Here is a 21230-nt window from a genome sequence, read left to right as displayed (position 1 = left end):
GAATTACATTAAATGTTTAATATAATCAAGTTAACAAAAACTTGCAGTTTCATTTAAAAATGAGCATTTCAATGATGGATTGTTAAAAGACCTGACAAACCGAGAGTAGCTCAGAAGTAGGAGAAAGGAGAACTACCATCTGGTACATACAAGCTACATACAAGACAATACTAATCAATTAGCATCAGTAACAATGCCCAGAGACTGAAGAACTCAAATTAACAGAGCTGGGTTTCCACATGTGGGGTAATATTTAATACTATTCAGACAAGATTTACTAATCCAATGTTAAATATGTCAAAGTGTGGCACAATGTAACAAGATCAAAACAATACTAATTGTTTATTTCACTGGTCTCTGACTTCTCTGGGCACAGAGAATATTCACATTAACATCAGAGCACAAATATACAGGCAGAGGCTGTAAAATTATTAGTATTACATATTTAGCTGTGGGTAGCAGAGACTTGGAAGAGTGGCGAACCTTCACACGATTTCCCCCACCCCCTTAATGTTTGACATGTGGGAATAAATAGAGAGCTGGGTCGGTTCCTCTGTGACATGCTGATGTAATCGGTTGCAGTATCCTGAGCAAAGACCATGATGACCGTACAATGGCACAAACTGTCCTGCAGGGTGGACGAAAAACCTTGTTGGCACAGAACAAAATAAAAGCGCAATTTGACTGTAATGTGCTACAATGAGATGCTTTGCGTGGTATGACACTGTGGTGTATGTATGTAATTTTATCTCTCTCTCTCTCTCCCTCCCTCTCTCTCACACACGCACACATGCACACACGCACACTTAAAAAAGCAAAAATAAAATAATAATAACAATAACAATAATATTAATAATGTGCAATGTCACAAAATGGGACCAAACAATTATAGCAACTTAAAGCATAAAAGTGCATACAGTATTATTAGCATCTTATAACAAGATACAATGCCAGTCTTCCTTACAAAGAAATATTGATGAAACATATGCAATCTACATAAACATATCCATGATTAGTATAGCAATAAATGCTAAAAATAAATTCAAAGAAAATAGCACAATTAAAGTCTTTAAATGGTCCTAAACAATAAATAAACTAGTACCAACTTTCGTTTCCCAAACCTCTTTGTGTTCACGGATGTGGAGGACTGTGCGTCACACACGGTTCATATGTGAGTATGTGACCGGCACTTACTAATGAATCCTGTACTCACAACTGCAACAGGTCAACACAAAGAAATTAAAAACCTGTGAGAAAGACAAACACAGTCCTGAAATAACGGGACGGGACAGGAGGACAAAATGGGACAGGAGAGGACAGGACACGACGGGACATGATATGACGGGATGGGACAGGACGGTAGTTTGGCTGAAAGGTCAAAGAAACGAGGGCAAAAAAAAAAAAGCTCCTCTCAATCTGAGAGACGGCATCGTTTGGCGTCTCCCCTCCCCCGCCACGAGACGTCACTGAAGAACACAGTACTTCACCAGCGCAGACGTCATTGAAGAACACAGTACTTCTTGTAGTCCGTCTCAAAGTCCTCGTCCATGCTGCTGGTGTCCGCCACCTTTTTCCCTTCTGTCTTTGGCATGAAGAGGGAGTGGTCCACGCCCTGCTGTTCGTAGAAGAGAATGTACGCCGACTCCGTGTCCATCTCGTCCGGGTTCATCTCCTGCGGACAGCACACACGCAAGCGAAGCCACGATGAGCGTTAAAGCCCAGGTGAGCCCCCCCGCAGGGGAAGGGAGGAGCGTGGTCACTGCACACCTGAGAGGGCGGGGCTTACCTTGCAGCTGCTGTCGTTGTAACAGTACCATTTCTCATTGGGGTTTTTGGCATATGTGACATAATGGCCTCCTCCAAGAATCCCTGAGTGACACTTAACACACGCAAACAACAACTTCAGGACTGAAGAAGCCTGGAACATCTACCATACAAACTCTAAGACTGAGAAATCAACACGGGAGAGAAACGCCTGCTGAATATGTCGTCCGTCAGGAAGGAACATAATGAGTACGGTCATGCTAGTATGAACTCTAGTGCTAATTTCTGACCAAACAATGCAATGACGACGAGGCGTGGGGTGGAGACACTCACTGATATTGCATACAGGTCGTAGACGGGCTCCAGGCAGATCCTGTCCCTTTGGTCCTGGGAGGCGTCCAGGTCCATGCTGTCCTCGGTGCATCCGTTGCTCTCCAGCTCAGACACGGACGTGGCGTTGTCACAGTCTCTGCCAGCATCCTCGCCCCCCAGCGCCGAGTCCAGGCCCGCCACGTCGGCCTCGCTGTGGGCCTCGGGCCTCCCGCCGGCCGGCTCCAGCTCCGACGGGCTCTCCCTGCCGCTGTCTAGACTCTCCTTGCTGAGGGAGAGCTGCGGCCGCGAGTCGGGCCGCTTCTGGGTCAGCCTCCGCCCGTCGGCTTTGGGGCTCCCGCTGGGACTGGCGCTTCTGCTGAGGGAGGAGGAGACCAACCTCCCACTACCTGGAGAGTCTGGAGTGCGTGCAGACACAAGACACACAGTTAAATCTCTCAGGTGCTGATAATCAATTTTTCTCTCAACGGTCTTTATCTGCAGTCCCACTGGAAAGAATATAAGTTCAGCTTAATCTGAATCAATGTGGGAACTACTACACACAACGTGAACACATCGGTGTGTGGCTTGGCGCTGACCTTTTGCATCATTAGCGGCATGTGGTATGGCGTTAGAAGGTGGATCTGCCAGTGTAGAGTTGGGCCCAGGTTCCTGCTCAGATAGCTCATCTCCTGAACAGGGCCTCCAGCCGTGCTGGCTGTGGTCTGTCTCCCGAGGAGTCAGAAATGCACTGGGGTCAAAGTTGTCCCTGGGGAAGCGCACGATCTTCTGAGATTTAATCCAGCGCCCGTTCACAAACTGGAAGCGCTTCAAATGAACAATCTGTACCAGAGGAAGTGGAGAGGCTGCTGTTGACCTCAGACAAAACACGCAGGGGCAACAAACTTCACACAAACACAGCGAGAAATTAAGTTCTCACGACTAAAAAGGAAGGTAATTCGCATTTTTAAACCACCATTTCGCCACGTAATTCTCATCATGACAGAAATGTCTTGTAAAAGTGTCATATTCCGATATATTTGTATTTATTTTTACAGAACAGAAAATCAGTGGGATATGTCCTGATGCCACGAACGTAGGACCCTCGCTGCCCGATGCGGGACCCTACCAGGATGGGCGGGAGCCTCCACAGGTCCAGCTTCTTGGTGGCCAAGCGGTGGGTCTTGCACTTGGAGCAGTAGTAGAGTTCGTTCTCGCCCAGTTCCTCCTCGCTGGTGAAGGCCCTCAGGCAGCTGTCCAAGCTGATGGGCACGGCCTGGGCACGCCGGCTCTGCTCCACGCTGGCATGCTCCTCCACCAGCTGCACACACACCACGCCGCTTACCCACACGACTTTCTTCAAACACCTTCACCAAGATGGCTCACAATGTTGTTGGCGAGGAATCATTTACTCTCGATTAACTGAGAACATTTCTGAAAAATGCATAGCTTGCAGAGAAAAGCTCTAGACTGATCTACAGATCTCAGACTGATCTACAGATCTCAGACTGATCTACAGATCTCAGACTGATCTACAGATCTCACCCTTTCCTGGGATGTCTGGTACCGGAGATGCAGGGCTGTGGGGTCCCAGTCCACAGCTATGCACACATGGCCTAGTGCAACCCTGTCCTCACTGCACTCTATGGCACAGCCACGACAGAACCTGACAGCACCAGAGAGAGAGAGAGAGAGATAAACAAGTAATCAGTCAAGTCAGTCTCACACACACACACACACACACACACACACACACACACACACACACACACACACACACACACACACACACACACACACACACACACACACACACACAGCTCATACCTGTACCATGGACACCAAGCACAGGAGTTTCCGTCTCCCTGGACGGCGCGCAGGGTGAAAGGGTACTGGTAACCCAGGCTGTCATCACTACAGCAAAACAGAGTCACAAGAGCGTAACACTGAGGTTAATAACTCTACCACAGCGTACGCAGGACCCACTGTGAGATGCGGGGGGCGGAGAAGGCTGACCAGTCTTGGGCGTGGTTGCTGGACTCCTGCGGGGGCAGCGGACTGGCCAGACGAGACACCTGCGTCCACACCGTGTTGTACAGGTCCCGACCGCGCGTATCCGCCGTGCAGGGCACGATCAGGGGCATCCCGAACAGGCTGGGCCGGTTCTTCTGAGATGAGAGGAAGTACAACTCTGCACGCATCTGGTGGGGGGGGAACACCACCACCACAAAAATAAAAACCACTAGCAAACACAGCCTGCATGTGGAGTACGCATCATTGTTTGAAAGCGGCAAAAAACAGAAGCGGAAGAAAGCAGAATGATCGTAGTGCCAACATCCAGCCGCCATGCTTACCATCTTACGATGGATGGCAATGAGGTAGCCGGTGAAGGGCCCGGTGTGGGGGGTCACGGTGTGGCCGTTAGGGAGGCCGTTGGCGGGGCTGCCGTCTGTGCTGCAGGGCACCACCGTGTTGGGCACCACCGTGTTGGGCATGCCCTTGGGGATGATGTCCAGCCGCAGGGTGGTGCCGCTGGAGAGGGGAGGGCTCGTTCCGTTGGCCAGTTTTAGGAGGTCTCCTGCAACCACAGCAAGGACCACAGATCATCCAACAATAAATACAAACATACACTCACTCCATTAGAAATGTGCATATGCATTGGAACTATGCTGTAATGCTACTTTAAGACTACAGCCCAGCTGACACTACTGATGTTGGCCATCCTTCAGTACTTTAACTAGAGTCTTAACCCAGCAGGGAGACGGCTGTGCACACAAAGTCCAACAACACTTCTGTGCCACCACTGCTATTTAGGGATACACTGAAATGGACATGGGGCCGAAACCGAAACCAAACAAAAGAAAACATTTAGCCAAATGACGAACACCAAACATGGTTTTTCACGTTTCATTAATTTTGCCACTTTTATGCCACTGCATAGTCAATGGACTAAATGAAAAAAAAAAAAATAATATATATATATATATATATATATATATATATATATATATATATGACAACTGCAATTTAAAAATGATGCCTTAAGAGTGCCTCACTTCATGGTGGGTTTTTATCGTGCTGTTGTATCGTGGGTTTGCGGGTGTTTAAGGAGGATGTGGGCACTGAAACCAAGAGAAAGAGCGAGAGAGACCTGGCGCTAAGGAGTGAAACATCAACTCTGGTTCACGTCTGCAGCGTCATTAAAAACGTCATTGTTCTGCATAAATTATTTGGCCATTTCACTCGGCCGAACACAGAATAGATTTTTTTGCCATTGTAATTTCGGTTGGCGAATATTGGGTGCGTCCCTATAAACGATGTCAGCGATGGAAGGGTGTGTGCTGAGGGTAGAGCGGCCCACTCTCACCAGGACCCTCGTCTTCAGGGGAGGTGGCGGATGAAGGAGACGTGGGCAGCGGGACTTCAAACGCACACAGGAAACCACTGGCAGCACGCCGCACCTTCTGGCTATCTAATGGAAAATTCTAGAACAAAGAAACACTCGGTTAAGCCCGAGACACGGACAGCACAGCTTCAGGAAAGCAAGGGCTCTGTTCGACCGGCACCTTAATGCAGGACAAGTGGATCTCCACCAGGAGAAGCTGTTGAGGCCTCAGAAGGCACAGTTCACTCAGCAGGCTCTTCAGGCCGGAGTATCTCTCATCTGCGTTGAGCCTGAGGCCGTACCGCACTGGCGTGGAGCCATCCAGCCTCACCACTGCACACAGGTATCCACACACAGGCTGGTTAAGTGCTGCTGAACGCAGCAAACCAACTGTCCCCCCCCACACACACATAAAGGACAGGTGTCCCGTTCCGTCACACTGGTTTTGAAGACGTCATACAGATTTTCCATCCTGACCCCACAAGGACTCACCTACGATCTCGAGGTGCATGGAGTTGTCCATGGGCAGGGGGAGTGAGAGGAAGTTGAAGGGGTCAAATCGGGCGCTGACGTGTCCACAGGTTTTGCATTTGACCTGAGACCTGAGCTGCCCATGGAACAGGTCCACCACTATGGAGCGGTTCCTCCTCAGATGATTCTCCCAGGCCTGACGAGACACCGCCGACACAAGCTATGAGAACACTGCAGGCATCACATCTCCACCACCAATTATTCACTCTCCTGCATCATAGTGTACATATAGTGTGTGTATATAAAGCAAAATAGCTCTGACTGTATATTATCCTGAGAACATGCAGGCAAAGATCTAAGATGGAATATGTAGCATCGGTCATGCGTCCAGCTCTATAACTACGCAACACGCAAACTGAAAACCATCCGGACGCCGAGGGAGAGGTCACGAGTGTTAGGACAAAGTAAGAGCAGCACACTCAAGACGAAGGGACGCACCTCAGAGGCGACCTCCCAGTCAGGTCTGCCGCCGCTGTCCTTCAACTCCACGTACGGCTTGTCGTGGACTCGGTTCAGGTCCTCGTGGAGGCCGTCTAACAGGAAGGCCAGCAGCTCCTGGGAGTCCTGCTGCTGGAAGCCGTCGAAGCGTGGGGCGTATTTGGCTATGGTCCACTAAGGGCGGAGAGAACGGCAGGAGGACGTTATCCACTATATCGCGCTCGAGAGATGATTGATATACGAAGGTCTTCACAAAACTTCACAAGGTCTCCTGTCCTGTAGCATCCAACAGCAAGATGTTAGCGGCAGGTTCTCTACATCCTGAGATTCAAGTTATGAGGTGAGACCCCCGTGGACTGCATTTGCTGACACTTGATCGGATTAAGGTGGAAAAGACAAAGTGAGGTGTCACACTGGGCCACAAACTCCTGTCGCTCCACGGGCCGGTTCTGATGTTCACATAATTGCATGCACTCTCAAGAGGTCAGAGGGCACCAGACTGCAGATGCACCGTGTGTTTGGACACTTTCCCATTACAGTCAGCAGGAGTATTCTGTGCTGCTCTTACCCTGAGTTTCAGCGGCGCGATGCTCTTCTGTGCACCACTCCACAGTTCCTGGATCAGATCACCATAGCATTTTGCCATGTGACCTCGCATCCCAATAGGATTTGTTCTGTGGTAGACATTGAAATGTGCATAACAAAGAGCACATGTATCTAAATCACACACACAGACACACACACACACACACACACACACACACACACACACACAAACAAGCCCACACGCCCGCCCACACACACACAGACACAGGCAGACAGACACACACACACACAGACAGATGCGCGCACACACACAAACAGACACAGACAGACTCACACGCAGACACAGACACACACCCACACACCTGTTGAGTTCATAGAGGTGATAGCCCGACGTGAAGTACTCCGTCAGAGGTTTAGTGTTGCTCACGCACTGGATGCTAGAATTCATGAAGCACGTGTTGCCAAGGTTACTCAGGCCAGTGGCTCCTTTCTCAGTGGGCACTGTGTTGGGGAAAGGGGCGTGAGCAAAAGCTGCACACAAACACGCAGGTCTGCCCCCGGGGGGCCTGAAGAGTCCGAGGGGCGTCTACCTTTGTGCCTGTTCATCCTGCTGCTGTTGGCCAAGAAGGACATCTCCTCGGGCCAGCTCATGTCTTTGTTGCGCACTACAGCAAAGGAAACGAACACAAATGCACACAAGATGGATATCTGCTCTCCATGTATCATCCCACACAAAAATGAGACGTCTGGTAACGGTGTGTACCTTCAATAACCATGTACTGTTCATCAGGGATCTTCAGAGCTTCCAGTGAGTGGTCCTCATCATCAAGCAGGGTGAGATAATTCTGTTTTGGAACAGATTGCACCAATTTGCACCTTTAGATGAAAACTGTCCTACTACACAGACATATAGGTAACTGAGTGTGTGTGTGTGGACATATGCATGTCTGAGGGCCTCCTCACGTCATTGATGTAGAGCCAGAGTCTCATGTCCTCCTCTTTAATGCGGAGCCGCTGGGACAGGTAGTCGTGAACGTCCTTGATGGTGCCCACCCGGCTGAAGCAGCCCGTGTAGAGCAGCACCCGCTTCAGTGGGGCGCTGGGGGAGGGCATGCTGCCTAACACACAGCAGACGCACAGCTTCAGAACTCACACACACACACACACACACACACACACACACACACACACACACACGAGGCCCGTGCCGAACTTTGGTGGACTTTAAGGGGAGCAAAACGAGTCACAAACCTTCAGGAGCCATTTTATATATACTTATGATTTACGATAATTATGAAAATATGACACAGGCTTTGAATGGCATGTTAACAAAGGGGGGTGGGGAGTGGTGGGGGGTAGGAGAGCCCAAAGACAAGCCTTTCAGTCCCCTGGCGTGACTGCACGTGGGACACACCGCATGACTGGCTCTGGGCCCGCTGAGGTCTTGTGACACTCATGCATGGCCACACGTGTACATATAACATAACAGTCTGGTACGTTGTTGTGTGTGTGTGTGTGTGTGTGTAAACAGAGCCTTGCTCCATCAGATCCCACTGCTTCATACAAGCATCTGACACTCTGAAATGACCAACCGCCACCTCCTCCCTGGTTCCTGGATGTCTGTTTGCAACAACAGTTTAGCAGCAGGTGTGATGTGACCAGAGCGGCTGGTGGCCAACGGAAAACTGGAACCGTTTTGTGTGGGCAGATTACACCAGGTGTAGCAGTTACTTTGATTAATTATAAATAAGCAGGCCAGGCTGTGTCTCTGGCTGTCAGGCTGAGCAGCGCTGGCCAGTCCCAAGCGCCCAACTCCCAGCGCCCAACTCCCAGCGCCCAGCTCCCAGTGCCCAGCTCCCAGTGCCCAGCTCCCAGTGCCCAGCTCCCAGTGCCCAGCTCCCAGTGCCCAGCTCCCAGTGCCCAGTGCCCAGTGCCCAGCTCCCAATGCCCAGCTCCCAATGCCCAGCTCCCAGTGCCCAGCGCCCAGTGCCCAGCTCCCAGTGCCCAGCTCCCAGTCCCCAGTCCCACCGATGCTGCTCCAGCCGTTGGACTGTGGCGTGCGGGCGGGCGGCTGCTGTTTGAGGAAGAGCAGGTGTCTGGGGAAGAGTTCCAGCTCGGCCTTCTCCACGTCCCTCGCCCGGATCACCTGCACACGAGGGTTACAGTCCCACCAGAGAGTCAGCGACAGCGGCAGAGGACAGCGGGGACAGTGCAGACCAGCAGCGGTGGGGGGGGGCGTACCGGCCGCGGCAGGCTCAGGTTGGCCCCGTACCAGTGGTACAGAGCCCTCCACACCGGCTCGGGTACGACCTCAAAGTCCTGGCCCAGCCGCAGTGTGGGAGAACGGCGCAGTAACCCTCCCTCCATCGTCAACGTGGGAGCCTGACAGACAGAGAACAAAGTCGATACTTTAAATGGTGCAGGATGTTTATAACAGAACTACAGGTATGTGTACCTATAGAACCAATTAATGGGAGATTGGTAATAATATCTCAGACACACGTACACGAGTGTGTTTGACGCTGTCGATTAAAAGCTTTTACCTTGAGCGGCTCCGAGGTCACCAGGGGCTGGTTGTCTATGGCGCCCGGTCTGAGCACAGCAGCGCCCCCGTCGGACCCGAGGAAGTTCTGACCATCCGCGTCCGGAGAGTCGGGCTGGCGGGCGAAACAGACATCTGCGCCCGTGGATGCGATGGGAAGGAGGCCTGCGTGAGAGAGGAGCAGCGTGCAGGAGGAGGAGGAGGAGGAGGAGGAGGAGGAGGAGACGTGTACGACGGGCGTGGCCAGAGAGGGGCTCCCCGCACACTCACTCACCGCCGCTTGTGGTTTCGGACGCCTCGGAGGCGCTGGAGATGTTGTCAGAGAACTTCTCCTCGGGGGACGAGTGCGAGCTGACCACAGCGTCTCCGTGGCCACCCTGGTGCTGCCCAGCGCTGGACGGAGGATTTCTGCCCCCGACGAAGACAGATGGCTGTTCCACCACTATCACCTTACTGTCCTGCAAAGACAAGAGAATCAGGACCAGGTTCTGTGCAGCTGCAAGACACTCAATCCTGCACATCAAACACATTTGGAAGGTTTAAGAAAGTCAGTGAGAGTAGAACAGAAAAGCAGAAGTGGACAATGATTGTGTAGGGTGATAAAAACATAGTGGCCTCTGTTTAATGTGAACAGCTCACTATGAGCCACCACATCATCTACCTTGATTAGAAGCCACCGCATGTTTTTAACTTACATATCTGACATAGTCCTTCCACTGCTGCCACCACTGGGTGCAGATTAGGAACCAATAGTCTCCAGGCTGAAGACCATGGCGGCTCTCTCGCTCTAACCAGCCCCTGCACGCACACACACACACACACACACACACACACACACACACACACACACACACACACGTCATCTCTTACTGTCTGCAGACACTGAGGGCCTACCAAAGAAAGGAAAAGGAAGGTCTGATATGAACCTGATGATCTGTCCTTCTTCCTCCGGACTGGCAGGCCGCAGTCCCAGAACAATGTGACACACCTGACGGGAGACGTGAGGGCAGGATGAGCTTCTCAAGCACAGAGTAATAGAGCGGTGTTGAGACAGCGCAACATTAGCACAACCCCACAGGTGTCCGCGCGTACCTGGAACAGGAGGTTGAGGAACTCGCCGGCTAGCGCACTCTGCACACTCCACATCTGATAGTCTTCCAGTGTCAGATGGCCCTTCTACGCCACAGAGCAAAAACACACAGCAGCCCCTCAATGTATGCCCAGGTATTTCAGAAACATAATAGATAACATAATACACAAAATAGATCATTAAAAAGGCACATATACCTTTGTAGTGTCGTGTACCCTAAGAATGTCTTCGACGATATCAGGCACGTTTGCCTGCAATTCCTGCAAGAAGAGGTCAAAAGAGAAGTATGACAACAGCACCATACGCACTGCTGGGTAACCAAGCCAACATCTATCAAAAAGAGGTCAAATAGAGAAATAAAGGTATAAAGTTCATATAGAAATTGTAATGTTCTTCTATAGGACATTAGAAGCGGAGATGTGGAGATCAATGTCCATGGTCACTTACAGGGATGAAGTCAGTACGATTGTCCCTCCAGACCTCTAGTAACGCACCAACCATCTCGTGGAGTTCTTGTCGACAGAGAACTCCGTCACGGTCGCCATCAAACACTTTAAAACAAACTGGCCCACGGCAAAAAGTGGGTACAAGCAAGAAAAAAAAAATGTATGACCTTCATATAGTACATATACAGTATTTTATATTACATGCATTCATTTCAAAGCACACCACACGCTGTAGATCACCAAGAAGTTTATAAAATACTAAAAATACAAACAGTTCCAGACCTTAGCATGCGAGAAAGAAAAAACGATTCAAAGCCGATAAATGAAAACGAAACGGCGAGTGCTCTGCTCAACCGCCTGGTCGTGCTGTTAAAGCATCTCCACGTCCCAGATCTTCTGGGAGCCCAGTTCCCATCCCATCATTGCTGTAGCAGCAGGGCTCCAGACTCACATTTCTGCCTCTCGGCCAGGGGCCCCCTGCAGCACGCCGACAGGCCGCAGGAGATCTCTTTGAAGTCTATGTGATTGTCTCTGTTCTCATCAAAGGCGTGGAACAAACCTGAAAGAGGGGTTGCAAAAACACACAGCTCAGTCCCCTCTGCTTATGCCAAATTAGCAGTTTGCAGTCAATTGCTTGATTTACCGACAACGCGTTTAAAATGACTGGAGAAAAGCTGATGAAACGAACAGTCCATAAAATCGAATGGATTAAATGTTAAGAAACACTCAAGTCTATAACCACCTTCACTTATGGACGGATGAATAGGAGGAGACACCAACGGGACAAATGTCTCCAAGTCAAATCGTCCAGTTCGTGACTGAGCTTTCAGTAACCAGTATCGCTTCTCCAGGTCAATAATGTCCGATTCTTCTACTACACAACACAAAACAATTACAGTTATTCCTTACGGTTATGAATATGCATGTGTACTATGATGTGCTCATAATTAGCAGACACGGCAAAGCACACCTTGGATTTGAGCTACTTATTTAGTGACACACAGCTCACGGTACAAACTGCTGTTGTTTTATTACAACCCACACACACACTTGTTCTCCAAATTAACTACAGTTATGTCACACACTCGAATGAGGATGATAAGGACGTGCGATAAAGTGACTACACAGACAAGCTTGTTGTGATTAAAAAAAAAAAAAAAAAATCACACAAAGTACTGGACTGGAATTGCAAACAGCCTGCTGAGCCACTACCTCTTCGTAAACGAGCTCGTGTCTCTGTTAGGCACCGGTGGACGTCTCACGCTGTGCAGAATTGTAACAATGTACTCACAGTGTGTGACCCCTGCTAAGGTCTGGTAGAAGGTAGGTGTGTCGCTGTCATCGGTCAGAGTCACACACACCCCACTGGATAAGAGCCACCGGGAGAAGGTGAACGCATCCTTGTTCTGAAGCAGCCAGCTCTTAAACTTCTCATAATTCACCTTCTCTGCCTGTCAAAAACACCGGGGCAGAGGACCACAAAAGAACCAGAGAAATAGACCAACCATCAAGCAGAGTCCCAACATATGATGGGAAATTCAGAAGTGAAGGGAACAAAAAGGTCTGGTTTAAAATGCAGCCAAAACACAGGTCCTCCATAACACAGGTCCTCAGCTGTACTATACGTCACATGAATAAAATGCAAACAAATGAAAGGTGATCCTTCCTGCTCATACTATGCTACAAAAAGCATTTGTTATTAAATTATGTACTGGATCTGTTATTAAAGGACTGTTAACATCACAATTACATGGCTGTGATTCACACATGTATATGCATTTCTTTTGACCACTTGTGAGCTGCTGACCTCGGTGAAGCACTTCCTAAGAGAGGGATGAACTTCTCCATCCACAGCCTGCAGCATGGCTTCCATGTCCTCCCGTGTGGCATAACTGCCTGATTCACTGGCAAAAAGACTGAAAATGTCTGCCAGAAAAAAAAAACAAAAAAACACAAGTCCCCAACCCGAATATCACAAATATTATCCGAGCTGCTCCGTGTCCCATTAATTATGCGAATCACTTTGGACAGCCTCAGTATCGCTGCATCCACGAACGCTGGAAAGCTACTGTGTGATAGAGCAGACTCACATCTGGCCTTTTCTTCATCACGCCCTCTGGTGAGCAGCACCAGGCCAACAATGAGGTTGTTGAAGTGCAGACCTTTCGATGTGCCACCGAAGGAACTGTAGATCACCTGATGAGAGGGAAAAAGAGTGTAATAAAGTGTTGCACTGGCTAAATTATCCTTCAAGGAAATAATGGTAGGTGGAAGCATCCGGAGCATGTACCCATTGAGTGGGCTTGCCGCGTTTCTCCGCTCTTTTCTTGCCTTGCTAATGAAATGCTAGCGCTAACAAGAATTTCAGCTCCAGCGATTCAGCATTTCCTCCTGACCCTAGACGCTAAAACTGCAGTGTCTGAAATACGCTGTCGACCACAAGTGTTGAAAAGGGTTATAAGGGAGAGATGACAGCACTTTGTAACCGAAGCCTCCTAAATTTCATCTCGCAGCTTTTTTAAAGAATAACCCAAAAGGTTCAATTATGTAGTCTTCTTTTTAACGAACAAGGAGTCTCAATGCCTGATAAACATGGGTCTGCTAACCGTTCATTACAGGAAGACCTAGACTAATGGCGGTCAGACAAACTGGTGAAGCACAGGCTACAACCAAGTGTATCGAGATAGGAACCCAGAAGTGTTTTAATTATTCCAAATGTGCTATGTTACAACAACGGTGCACTGAAACATTGCACTGAAACAGTTTATGATACAACCATATTCTGTTGCATGTCAAGTAGATTAAAAACAGTCTTTCATATTTAACTATGCTAATTCCAAAGGCCAAACAGCACATCTGAATAATTTAATCAATTATAAACATTAAAAGTTGGCCTAATTATTAATGCATTAATTACATGGTTGTTACAAAGTAAATGAAAAAAGTGGTAAATAATTCAATCTGTCTAACCACAATCAGCTTGGAATAACATTTTATCATAACAAAAAACAGCATGGGTAAGGCATACTAAACAAAAAGGAAAAAAATTACAGGCAATCAAGCATCCAATTGTTGAACAAAAGCTCAAAGACGAAAACCTACTTACTATCTTTCTAGGAAAGCTTACTACTAACTTCAGCCGAAACCTGTCAAAGGCAGTTATCACCTGCTGAAACTTGCAGAGGCACATTCCACATGCCCAGGACACGAACAGGCCATCACAGGAGGAATTCACAAGAGCCACAGCTTGCTGTGGTTCAGACTGGTCTTACCTCTGAGATATTGACTGGAACCATGTCTCCCAGCACCTCCTTGAAGAAGCATTGCTGACTCATATAGTACGACAAGCCACATGTCCTCCTGAAAGCATCTCTCAGCCTTTTGAGCTCAACATCCGTCACTAAGTGAGAAAACAAAACTATTAGAAGAAACAGATGCCTGGAAATAATAAAAAAGAGAGTCAGAATGATAAAAGAAAGTACAGGGAATCTGATTATTTTCTGCGGTTTATGGATCTGAAATATTATGAAAAGTCAATGTATTGACAATTAAGCCTCAGTAAGATTTGACCTTCCATGCAAACCCATATAAAGTTACAGTAACGTTACAGCTATTTAAAATAATCTAAAACCCTATGGACGCTACTGAAACTGCTGATACATGGGAGTATTTAGTAACAGTGGTGTTAGCAGCATTTGGGCAATACTCTAAGAAACGTTTACATAACGATATGTTGAAACATGGTATTTAAATTGTAACGTTACAGCGTTGCAGAGATTTTATGAGGCTCGATTCACAAGAACAACAATCGTGTGGGCTAAATCCAAACGTTTGTAAACCGGCTAGCCAACTAACGTTAGTTAAATAAGAGGAAATTCAACTGCAGTATCACAAACGAAACATCTTGCAGCAACCTGTGATTGTGTTTACTGAACGGCACTAATTCAGGAGGGCGCTTGGCACTGGTGCCTCTAGTCGTGGTTCCCTATGTAGCAGCTCCAGTGACTAAGCTAGCCATCTTGTAGATGACAGCTCCATGGCCGGACAAGGGTCCAAACACCCCACAGCTGACATGTCAACGCCGGTGCGAAGGAGTACTCGCACTTTCAGACGTACACGGACGCAACTGTGGCTCGTTGGCTACATTTAAGCGATCCATTTCTCGTGTAGACGTATAAGGTTAGCTGGTGTGGAGCTTGACAGCTGACTAGCCCGCTAGCCGTCACGCTAGGCTAGCAGCCTGCGGTGGGCTGAGGCGAGCAGCGGGCTAATGCGGCTAGTTAGCTAGCGCCGTTAGAGAAGCTTCTGTTATACGTTTAAACTGCCCAAACTCACCTCTCTTGATTGCCTCGTCATAGGAGAGGAAGCCAATCCTTGATTCCTTGGCCCCCATGTTTTCCTCATTTCATGTTCACAAAACCAAACGTAGCGTCGCCATCTAACCAGCTATGCTATGCTATGCTATGCTATGCTATGCTATGCTATGCTAAGCTAAGCTAAGCTAAGCTAACGTCACTAGCTATGCGAGTGGCTCGCGCTTTGCTTTCCTCTTATCCCTCAGCTAAACAGCTAACCCTGGCCGTGACGTGGAAACTAAGAGGGTCGTTCGGAGGCCAATTAATCTTTGGGACTGGGTTGTTGTTGTTGTTGTTGTTTTTAAAACGAATCATAGATGCAGCGGTTAAGTCATTTCGGGATTAATTAGCTAATTACTGACGCGCTTCCGACGGAGCGGCGGTGCGCGCGAGACGACGCGACCTGTTTCCGAGGTGTGACGTACTGAGTAGCGACGGGCTCTCGAGCAGCGGTCATGCCTCTAAACTGAACGCTATTTTTAAATACCCCTGATAGCTTATCAGCAGGTCGTTTTCCTTCAGACACTGTTTTACAGCATTCTGCAGTTGTACTTAAGCAAAAAAAAAAGATGAGAAAATAGTAAAGGATGTATGGCAGGGAGTATTAGGTTTAAACGATAGGCTGATTTACTGCTCAAGACCTACTTCACTGGTTTTTAAAAAGGCACTAGGCCTACGTATTGGTAATAGAAGCTTCCCATCTTTGTCTCTGGTACGATATCTGTAAGATTGCCTATTCATAATATGCTAAATTAATGTATTAATTTGAATAGTCAAGCTCCATTCTATTTTGACTTTATCCAATGGCTTTTGGAGAAGGTTTGGACATATATTGAATATTGAAATCATTTGTATGTTTATTTCTTTCTTTGTTTGTTTGCCCCTCTTGTTTAACACACTTATTAGACTGATTGTTGCGTTTTCTTGAACGTGTTCTTCACTTTCCAGTGGTACTACGTCTGTCCTCTACTGAGGATGCCCAGTCAGAATCACTGAATGCTAACAGACTTAAGCTTTCATCTGATTTCTTGAAACACCGCTCGTAGTGGGAGGTACCTTTCAAGTATCTTAGAACATGTTTGGCTGCTACTAAGTCCTGTACTCTAGGTCTTGCTAAGGATTGTGACAGTTTGCTGACAATCCAGCTGATGTCAGGTCTGGTGCAAGTCATTGCATAGATCAAGCTTCCAATAATGTAATCTTTGGGATTTTCTAACTCCGTGTTTTCTTCCACATTTTTGTTATACTCCATTTTTAACTCATTTGGTGTAGCCCTAGGCTTACAGTCAGACATCCCAAATCTTTCCAGCATTTTTACAATGTACTTTTCTTGGCTCATTTTAATTTCTCTTTCTTTCTGTTCAAACTGTATACCCAGAAAATTTGATATTTGTCCAAGGTCTTTCATGTTGAATTGGGATTTCATTGTTTCCTTAAACCTGTTCAGCTGATTCTCACTGCTTGCTGCAATGATCAAGTTGTCTACCCAGATGATCACTATGATTTTGTCACTTTCAATTTGTTTCTTATACACACAGTAATCGACCTGATTTCTCTCAAAATTATTCTGTTCTAGATGGTCGTTTAGGAGTTTGTACCAAGTCCCTATATGTTTGAGGCCATATAGGGACTTTTTTTATTTGCACACTAATTTTCCACCTGTTTTTTATAACTCTTCGAAACCCTCTGGTTGATCTAAGTATATCTGTTCTTCAATGGGGGCATGTAAATATGCTGTTTTCACATCCATCTGATGTACAGACAAATCATTCTGTACAGCTATCTGCATTAGTGCGCGCACTGAAGTGAGGTTTGCTGTAGGAGCAAATGTTTCATGGTAGTCTATTCCTTCTGTTTGTTTGTACCCTTTTGCAACATATCTAGCTTTGAAAATTTTGCCTGTATCTTCCTTTCCTTTAAAGCGTAGACCCACCTTCCCCCTACTGTGTTTTTGTGCTTTGGCAATGTCACCAGTTCAAATGTGTCATTTTCTTTGAGTGAGGACATCTCTTCCTTCATAGCCTGTTCCCACCTAGAAGCTTCAGGTGACATGATCGCTTCCCTTTATGTTTGGGGGAGTCCAAACACTGCCCTGTAACAAGAATCAACATTTGTAATGGTCATTTTATCTTTGGAGCATGTTACATAATCTTCCAAGTATCTTGGGGCTCTCCTTTCCCTTTCTGAATGGTGTCTTTGTTGTGTTTCTGTTGATGTCCCTGCAGTATTTTCATCATTGTCATTCATTTCTGTCTCTGTGTGGTCATCCTCTTTTGATTAGTTTTTGTCACGTGTTTTTGGGATCTTCCTATCTTCATCTATGACCTGGCTCTCACTTTGTGATTTCTCATTTTTGTTTTCACTATCACATATTCTCTCTGTGTGTTTTTGGAGTTCATAGTCATCATCATCAGTTTGGGTCTGTTGTTCCACACTGTTCTTTGTGATGAACTTCACCAATCTGTGTTTTGAGATCTTTCTGGTTTGAGGGTTGTAAACCAGATACGCAGGACTGTTCCTGCTATAGCCTACAAATATTCCCTTGTCACCTCTTGAATCCAATTTGCTATGGTCATGTCTGTATGCATAGCAGTCAGACCCAAAAATCCACATTTTTGAAAGGTCTGGTTTCTTTCCTGTTAACATGAAGTATGGGGTATTTTGTGTTCTGTCACTAAAACACCGATTTCGAATGTGTGCTGCAGTTTGGACGGCGTAAGGCCAGAGTGTTTTTGGTAACCCCTTCTCTAGTAGAAGGCACCTTCCCATTTCAAAAATGGTTCGTCATTGTCTCTCGGCTGTACCATTCTGATGCGGGGAGTAAGGCGATGACGTCTCATGCCTTATCCCTCTCCCTCGCAGTAGTGACTGGAATTCATTTCCTGTGTACTCCGTGCCGTTATCCAATCTGATGCATTTAACTATACCATAGGGTGCTGTGTCTGCAAGGAATTTTTCTGTGGCTACAGTAGTGTCACTTTTATTCTTAAGGAAGTAAACAGACACGGCACCAGAAAAGTCATCTGTGAACGACACTGCATATTTGAACCCCTCATGAGACGTTGGCTCAATGGGGCCAGCTAAATCTGTGTGCACAAGCTCTAGAATTTTAGTAGCTTTTGAATCAGGCTTCCTGTTTCTAGTGTTTGTGAATTTTCCCTCAGTGCATACATTACAGTCTAGCTTCTTATTACCAGTGATTTTCATACCTTCTACCACTTTAGGTAATTTTAGCACATCATCAACATTGCAGTGCCCCATTATTTCATGCCACGTCTTCACATCACAAACTAGATTGACCTTATCTGGAGACATCATATCATTAACAGAGGCACTGACATGGTGTTTGAGGTGGTTTACCGTTTTCAGGTAGTACAGCCGCTCATGCACTTCAATGTTGAACACTCTTCCATTTCTGTTTATCAGTTCATTCTGTCCCTCTTTGAAGATCACCTTGGCCCCATCATTGGTAGCTGCTTGCACAGAGATGATGCTCTGGGGGTATGTTGGTATGAACAGGGCCTTCTTCAGGGTGACTGACGCCTCTTCCTCGCACGTCCTGCAGCAGCACCTCTGCGTCTCCTCTCCTCAATGCGACGTTGTTCATTCTAGTTCCATCAGCCAGTTCCATGTAGTGGGAGCTTGGGTTGAAGTCCTCTTCGAGTTGTGTGAAACAGTTTATGTCTGTTAGGATGTGGGAGGTTGCTCCACAGTCCACCATCAGTCCATGTTTCTTGATGTTCTCTGGAAAGGTTGTGTGACTGACAGTAAACACAAAAGTTTGTTCTTCTTTGCCAGGTTTTTGTCTTTCAGCTGTTTGTTTCGCGTCATCTTTGTGTTGGTCTCTATTTCTGCACGTCTCGTCACTGTGTGTAGAATTTTTATGGTAACTACACCAGTTGTTACGGTCCTGTCTTTCTGCTGTTTGTTTCGCCTCGTCTTTGAATTTCTCCCTTCTTCTGCAGGTCTCCTCACTGTGCGTTGAACTCTTGTGGTAGCTGCACCACTTCGACGCCCCTTTCTGTCGGCAGTCGCGAGCTACGTGACCTCGGTTTCCACATCCATAGCAGGTGACGGTGGAGATGTCCACTTTCATCACGTTGTCAGCTTTGGTTTTACCGTCAAACTTTTCAGTTTCTTCGTAGATTTGTAGTTTGCTTTTGAACTGTGTAAACGTGATTTGTTCACTACTCTGTGCTATATGAATGGCGAAAGGTTTGTAGGATTCTGGCAAGCCCTTTAGAATCATTGCTATATTTAGTCCATCACTGATAACTTCTTTCGCATTTCTTAGGGAAGTCACTGTTTTCTCGGCTCTGATGATATAGTCTGTCACCGTCTCGTTGTCAGCTTTCTTTAACGAGGTTAATTCCGTGTACAGGGCTATGATTCTGGGCTTACCTTCGCTGCCGTAATGACCCCGTAGTATCTGTAGAGCCTTTCTGCCGTTATCTGTAGCATCGTGCATGACGAGAGATAAACTCTTATCGTCAAGGAACTGAATCAATTCAGCGTAACATTCTTCATTCTTTTCTTCGTCAACATTTTCTTCTTCGGACAGTATGATGTTTTTCAAACCTAGCATCCTTAAATGTCCAAGGAATTTTACTTCCAACAGTTCGTATTTGTTTTCGTCTCCGTTGAAAACTAACCTTTCCCATTTCCCGCCTGTTGATTTGGCTCGCCTGGGCCCATAACCTGTTGCGTTTTCTTGAACGTGTTCTTCACTTTCCATCTCGGTTAGGAGTAGATTTTCTTTCTCAATAAACCAATAAAGATGTTAATGAAGATCATTTGGACACTCTTCAAGTTGTAGTGTATTTGTTTCTCAATTTTCACTACACAGCAGCAGCAGGACAAGTAAAAAGCAGTCCGCCTTTTTTAACAGATGAATACACACACAAAAAACTTTATTTTCTGTAGTGTCCTTACGTGTCAAAATAAAAGTGCTTAATAAGATGGGACTATATTGCATACAAGTGGAGACATTATTGTCTGACAAGCACAACAATAAAAAAAATAACCATAAATAATACACTTATGAGAACATAACCTAACACTGATCCATATGCAAACATAATAAAATATTTTAGGACCCAATTTCTATTAGATCTACATAAAACAACAACATCTGTAATTGTTGCTAAGATATGTTTCTGAACTGAATGAGCACACTGTCGACCTAATTTATTTTTTTGCCCATGTGTTCTGATTATTTCTCTCATAGCTTACTTGTATCATATTTGTAGCAACAGTTTGAATAATCATATTTGTAGAAAGCAGCACATGTATTAAAAGGAAGTGTGTGACCCTTGTTTTTCGGTCGTAAGCATCTATTTCTCTCTCTCCCAAGCTAGATATTGCACAAAAAGGGCTTCTCGTGATGATTTTTACACCTTACACTTACCATTACATAATTATAGCTTGCACAAACCGAATACGTTTATACCACTAAAGAAACAAAATCAAGAAAAGAAAAACAAAATGTATGGAGCTTTTTTAGTGTCACCAGAACCTGAACCTGAAATCATTATTACTTGAAAAAAGTCTGTAAAATTCATTCAGGTATGCAAAAATTCAAGTTAAAATGCAGGTTTAGGTTGAAATTCAGGTTTGGGTTGAAATTCAGGTTCAGGTTGAAATTCGGGTCGGGAATGCATCTGGGATACTTAGGATGAGCAAACACACGCGAATCTACAGTGGTAGACCGTTAACGACAGCACTGGAAATTTAAAGGATTTATAATTATAGATGTATGGTTATCAGTGAATGTTCCTCCACACCATCAGCGTAATTTAAACCTCTGCGAGCGAGTGGCATCGCA

The 21230-nt window shown here is 46.5% G+C and overlaps 1 protein-coding gene across 1 annotated transcript; it reads right to left on the bottom strand.

Annotated features, from left to right (window-relative positions):
- Nucleotides 1-315: 315 nt before the first annotated feature.
- On the bottom strand, nucleotides 316-15837 carry LOC143525745 (ubiquitin carboxyl-terminal hydrolase 32-like). The gene is made up of 34 exons (XM_077020017.1): nucleotides 15387-15837; nucleotides 14324-14451; nucleotides 13142-13247; nucleotides 12859-12977; nucleotides 12343-12502; nucleotides 11794-11925; nucleotides 11503-11610; nucleotides 11053-11168; nucleotides 10803-10865; nucleotides 10608-10691; nucleotides 10442-10503; nucleotides 10211-10313; nucleotides 9790-9973; nucleotides 9517-9680; nucleotides 9215-9355; nucleotides 9002-9119; nucleotides 7937-8091; nucleotides 7737-7818; nucleotides 7564-7638; nucleotides 7336-7474; nucleotides 6996-7101; nucleotides 6428-6601; nucleotides 5951-6125; nucleotides 5640-5791; nucleotides 5441-5558; nucleotides 4428-4651; nucleotides 4090-4274; nucleotides 3901-3987; nucleotides 3619-3739; nucleotides 3203-3394; nucleotides 2673-2916; nucleotides 2098-2492; nucleotides 1787-1879; nucleotides 316-1672 (listed from the first exon to the last, which is right to left on the bottom strand). The coding sequence occupies exons 1-34, from the start codon at nucleotides 15442-15444 to the stop codon at nucleotides 1499-1501; spliced, it is 4737 nt and encodes a 1578-aa protein (XP_076876132.1). The 5' UTR covers nucleotides 15445-15837; the 3' UTR covers nucleotides 316-1498.
- Nucleotides 15838-21230: the final 5393 nt, after the last annotated feature.

This window comes from Brachyhypopomus gauderio, chromosome 10, assembly GCF_052324685.1.
Source record: "Brachyhypopomus gauderio isolate BG-103 chromosome 10, BGAUD_0.2, whole genome shotgun sequence".
Classification (NCBI taxonomy): domain Eukaryota; kingdom Metazoa; phylum Chordata; class Actinopteri; order Gymnotiformes; family Hypopomidae; genus Brachyhypopomus; species Brachyhypopomus gauderio.
This window is presented reverse-complemented; position numbering and strand designations above follow the sequence as displayed.

What these genes read in the sequence shown, in the direction of transcription:
- LOC143525745 (XM_077020017.1), bottom strand. Translation starts at nt 15,444, where the DNA reads ATGGGGGCCAAGGAATCAAGGATTGGCTTCCTCTCCTATGACGAGGCA. An exon ending in TCATCCGTCCATAAGTGAAG is followed by an intron (nt 11,611 to 11,793) that starts GTGGTTATAGAC and finishes CCCCTCTTTCAG; the next exon opens with GTTTGTTCCACGCCTTTGAT. An exon ending in CAACGGCTGGAGCAGCATCG is followed by an intron (nt 8,092 to 9,001) that starts GTGGGACTGGGG and finishes GCTGTGTGTTAG; the next exon opens with GCAGCATGCCCTCCCCCAGC.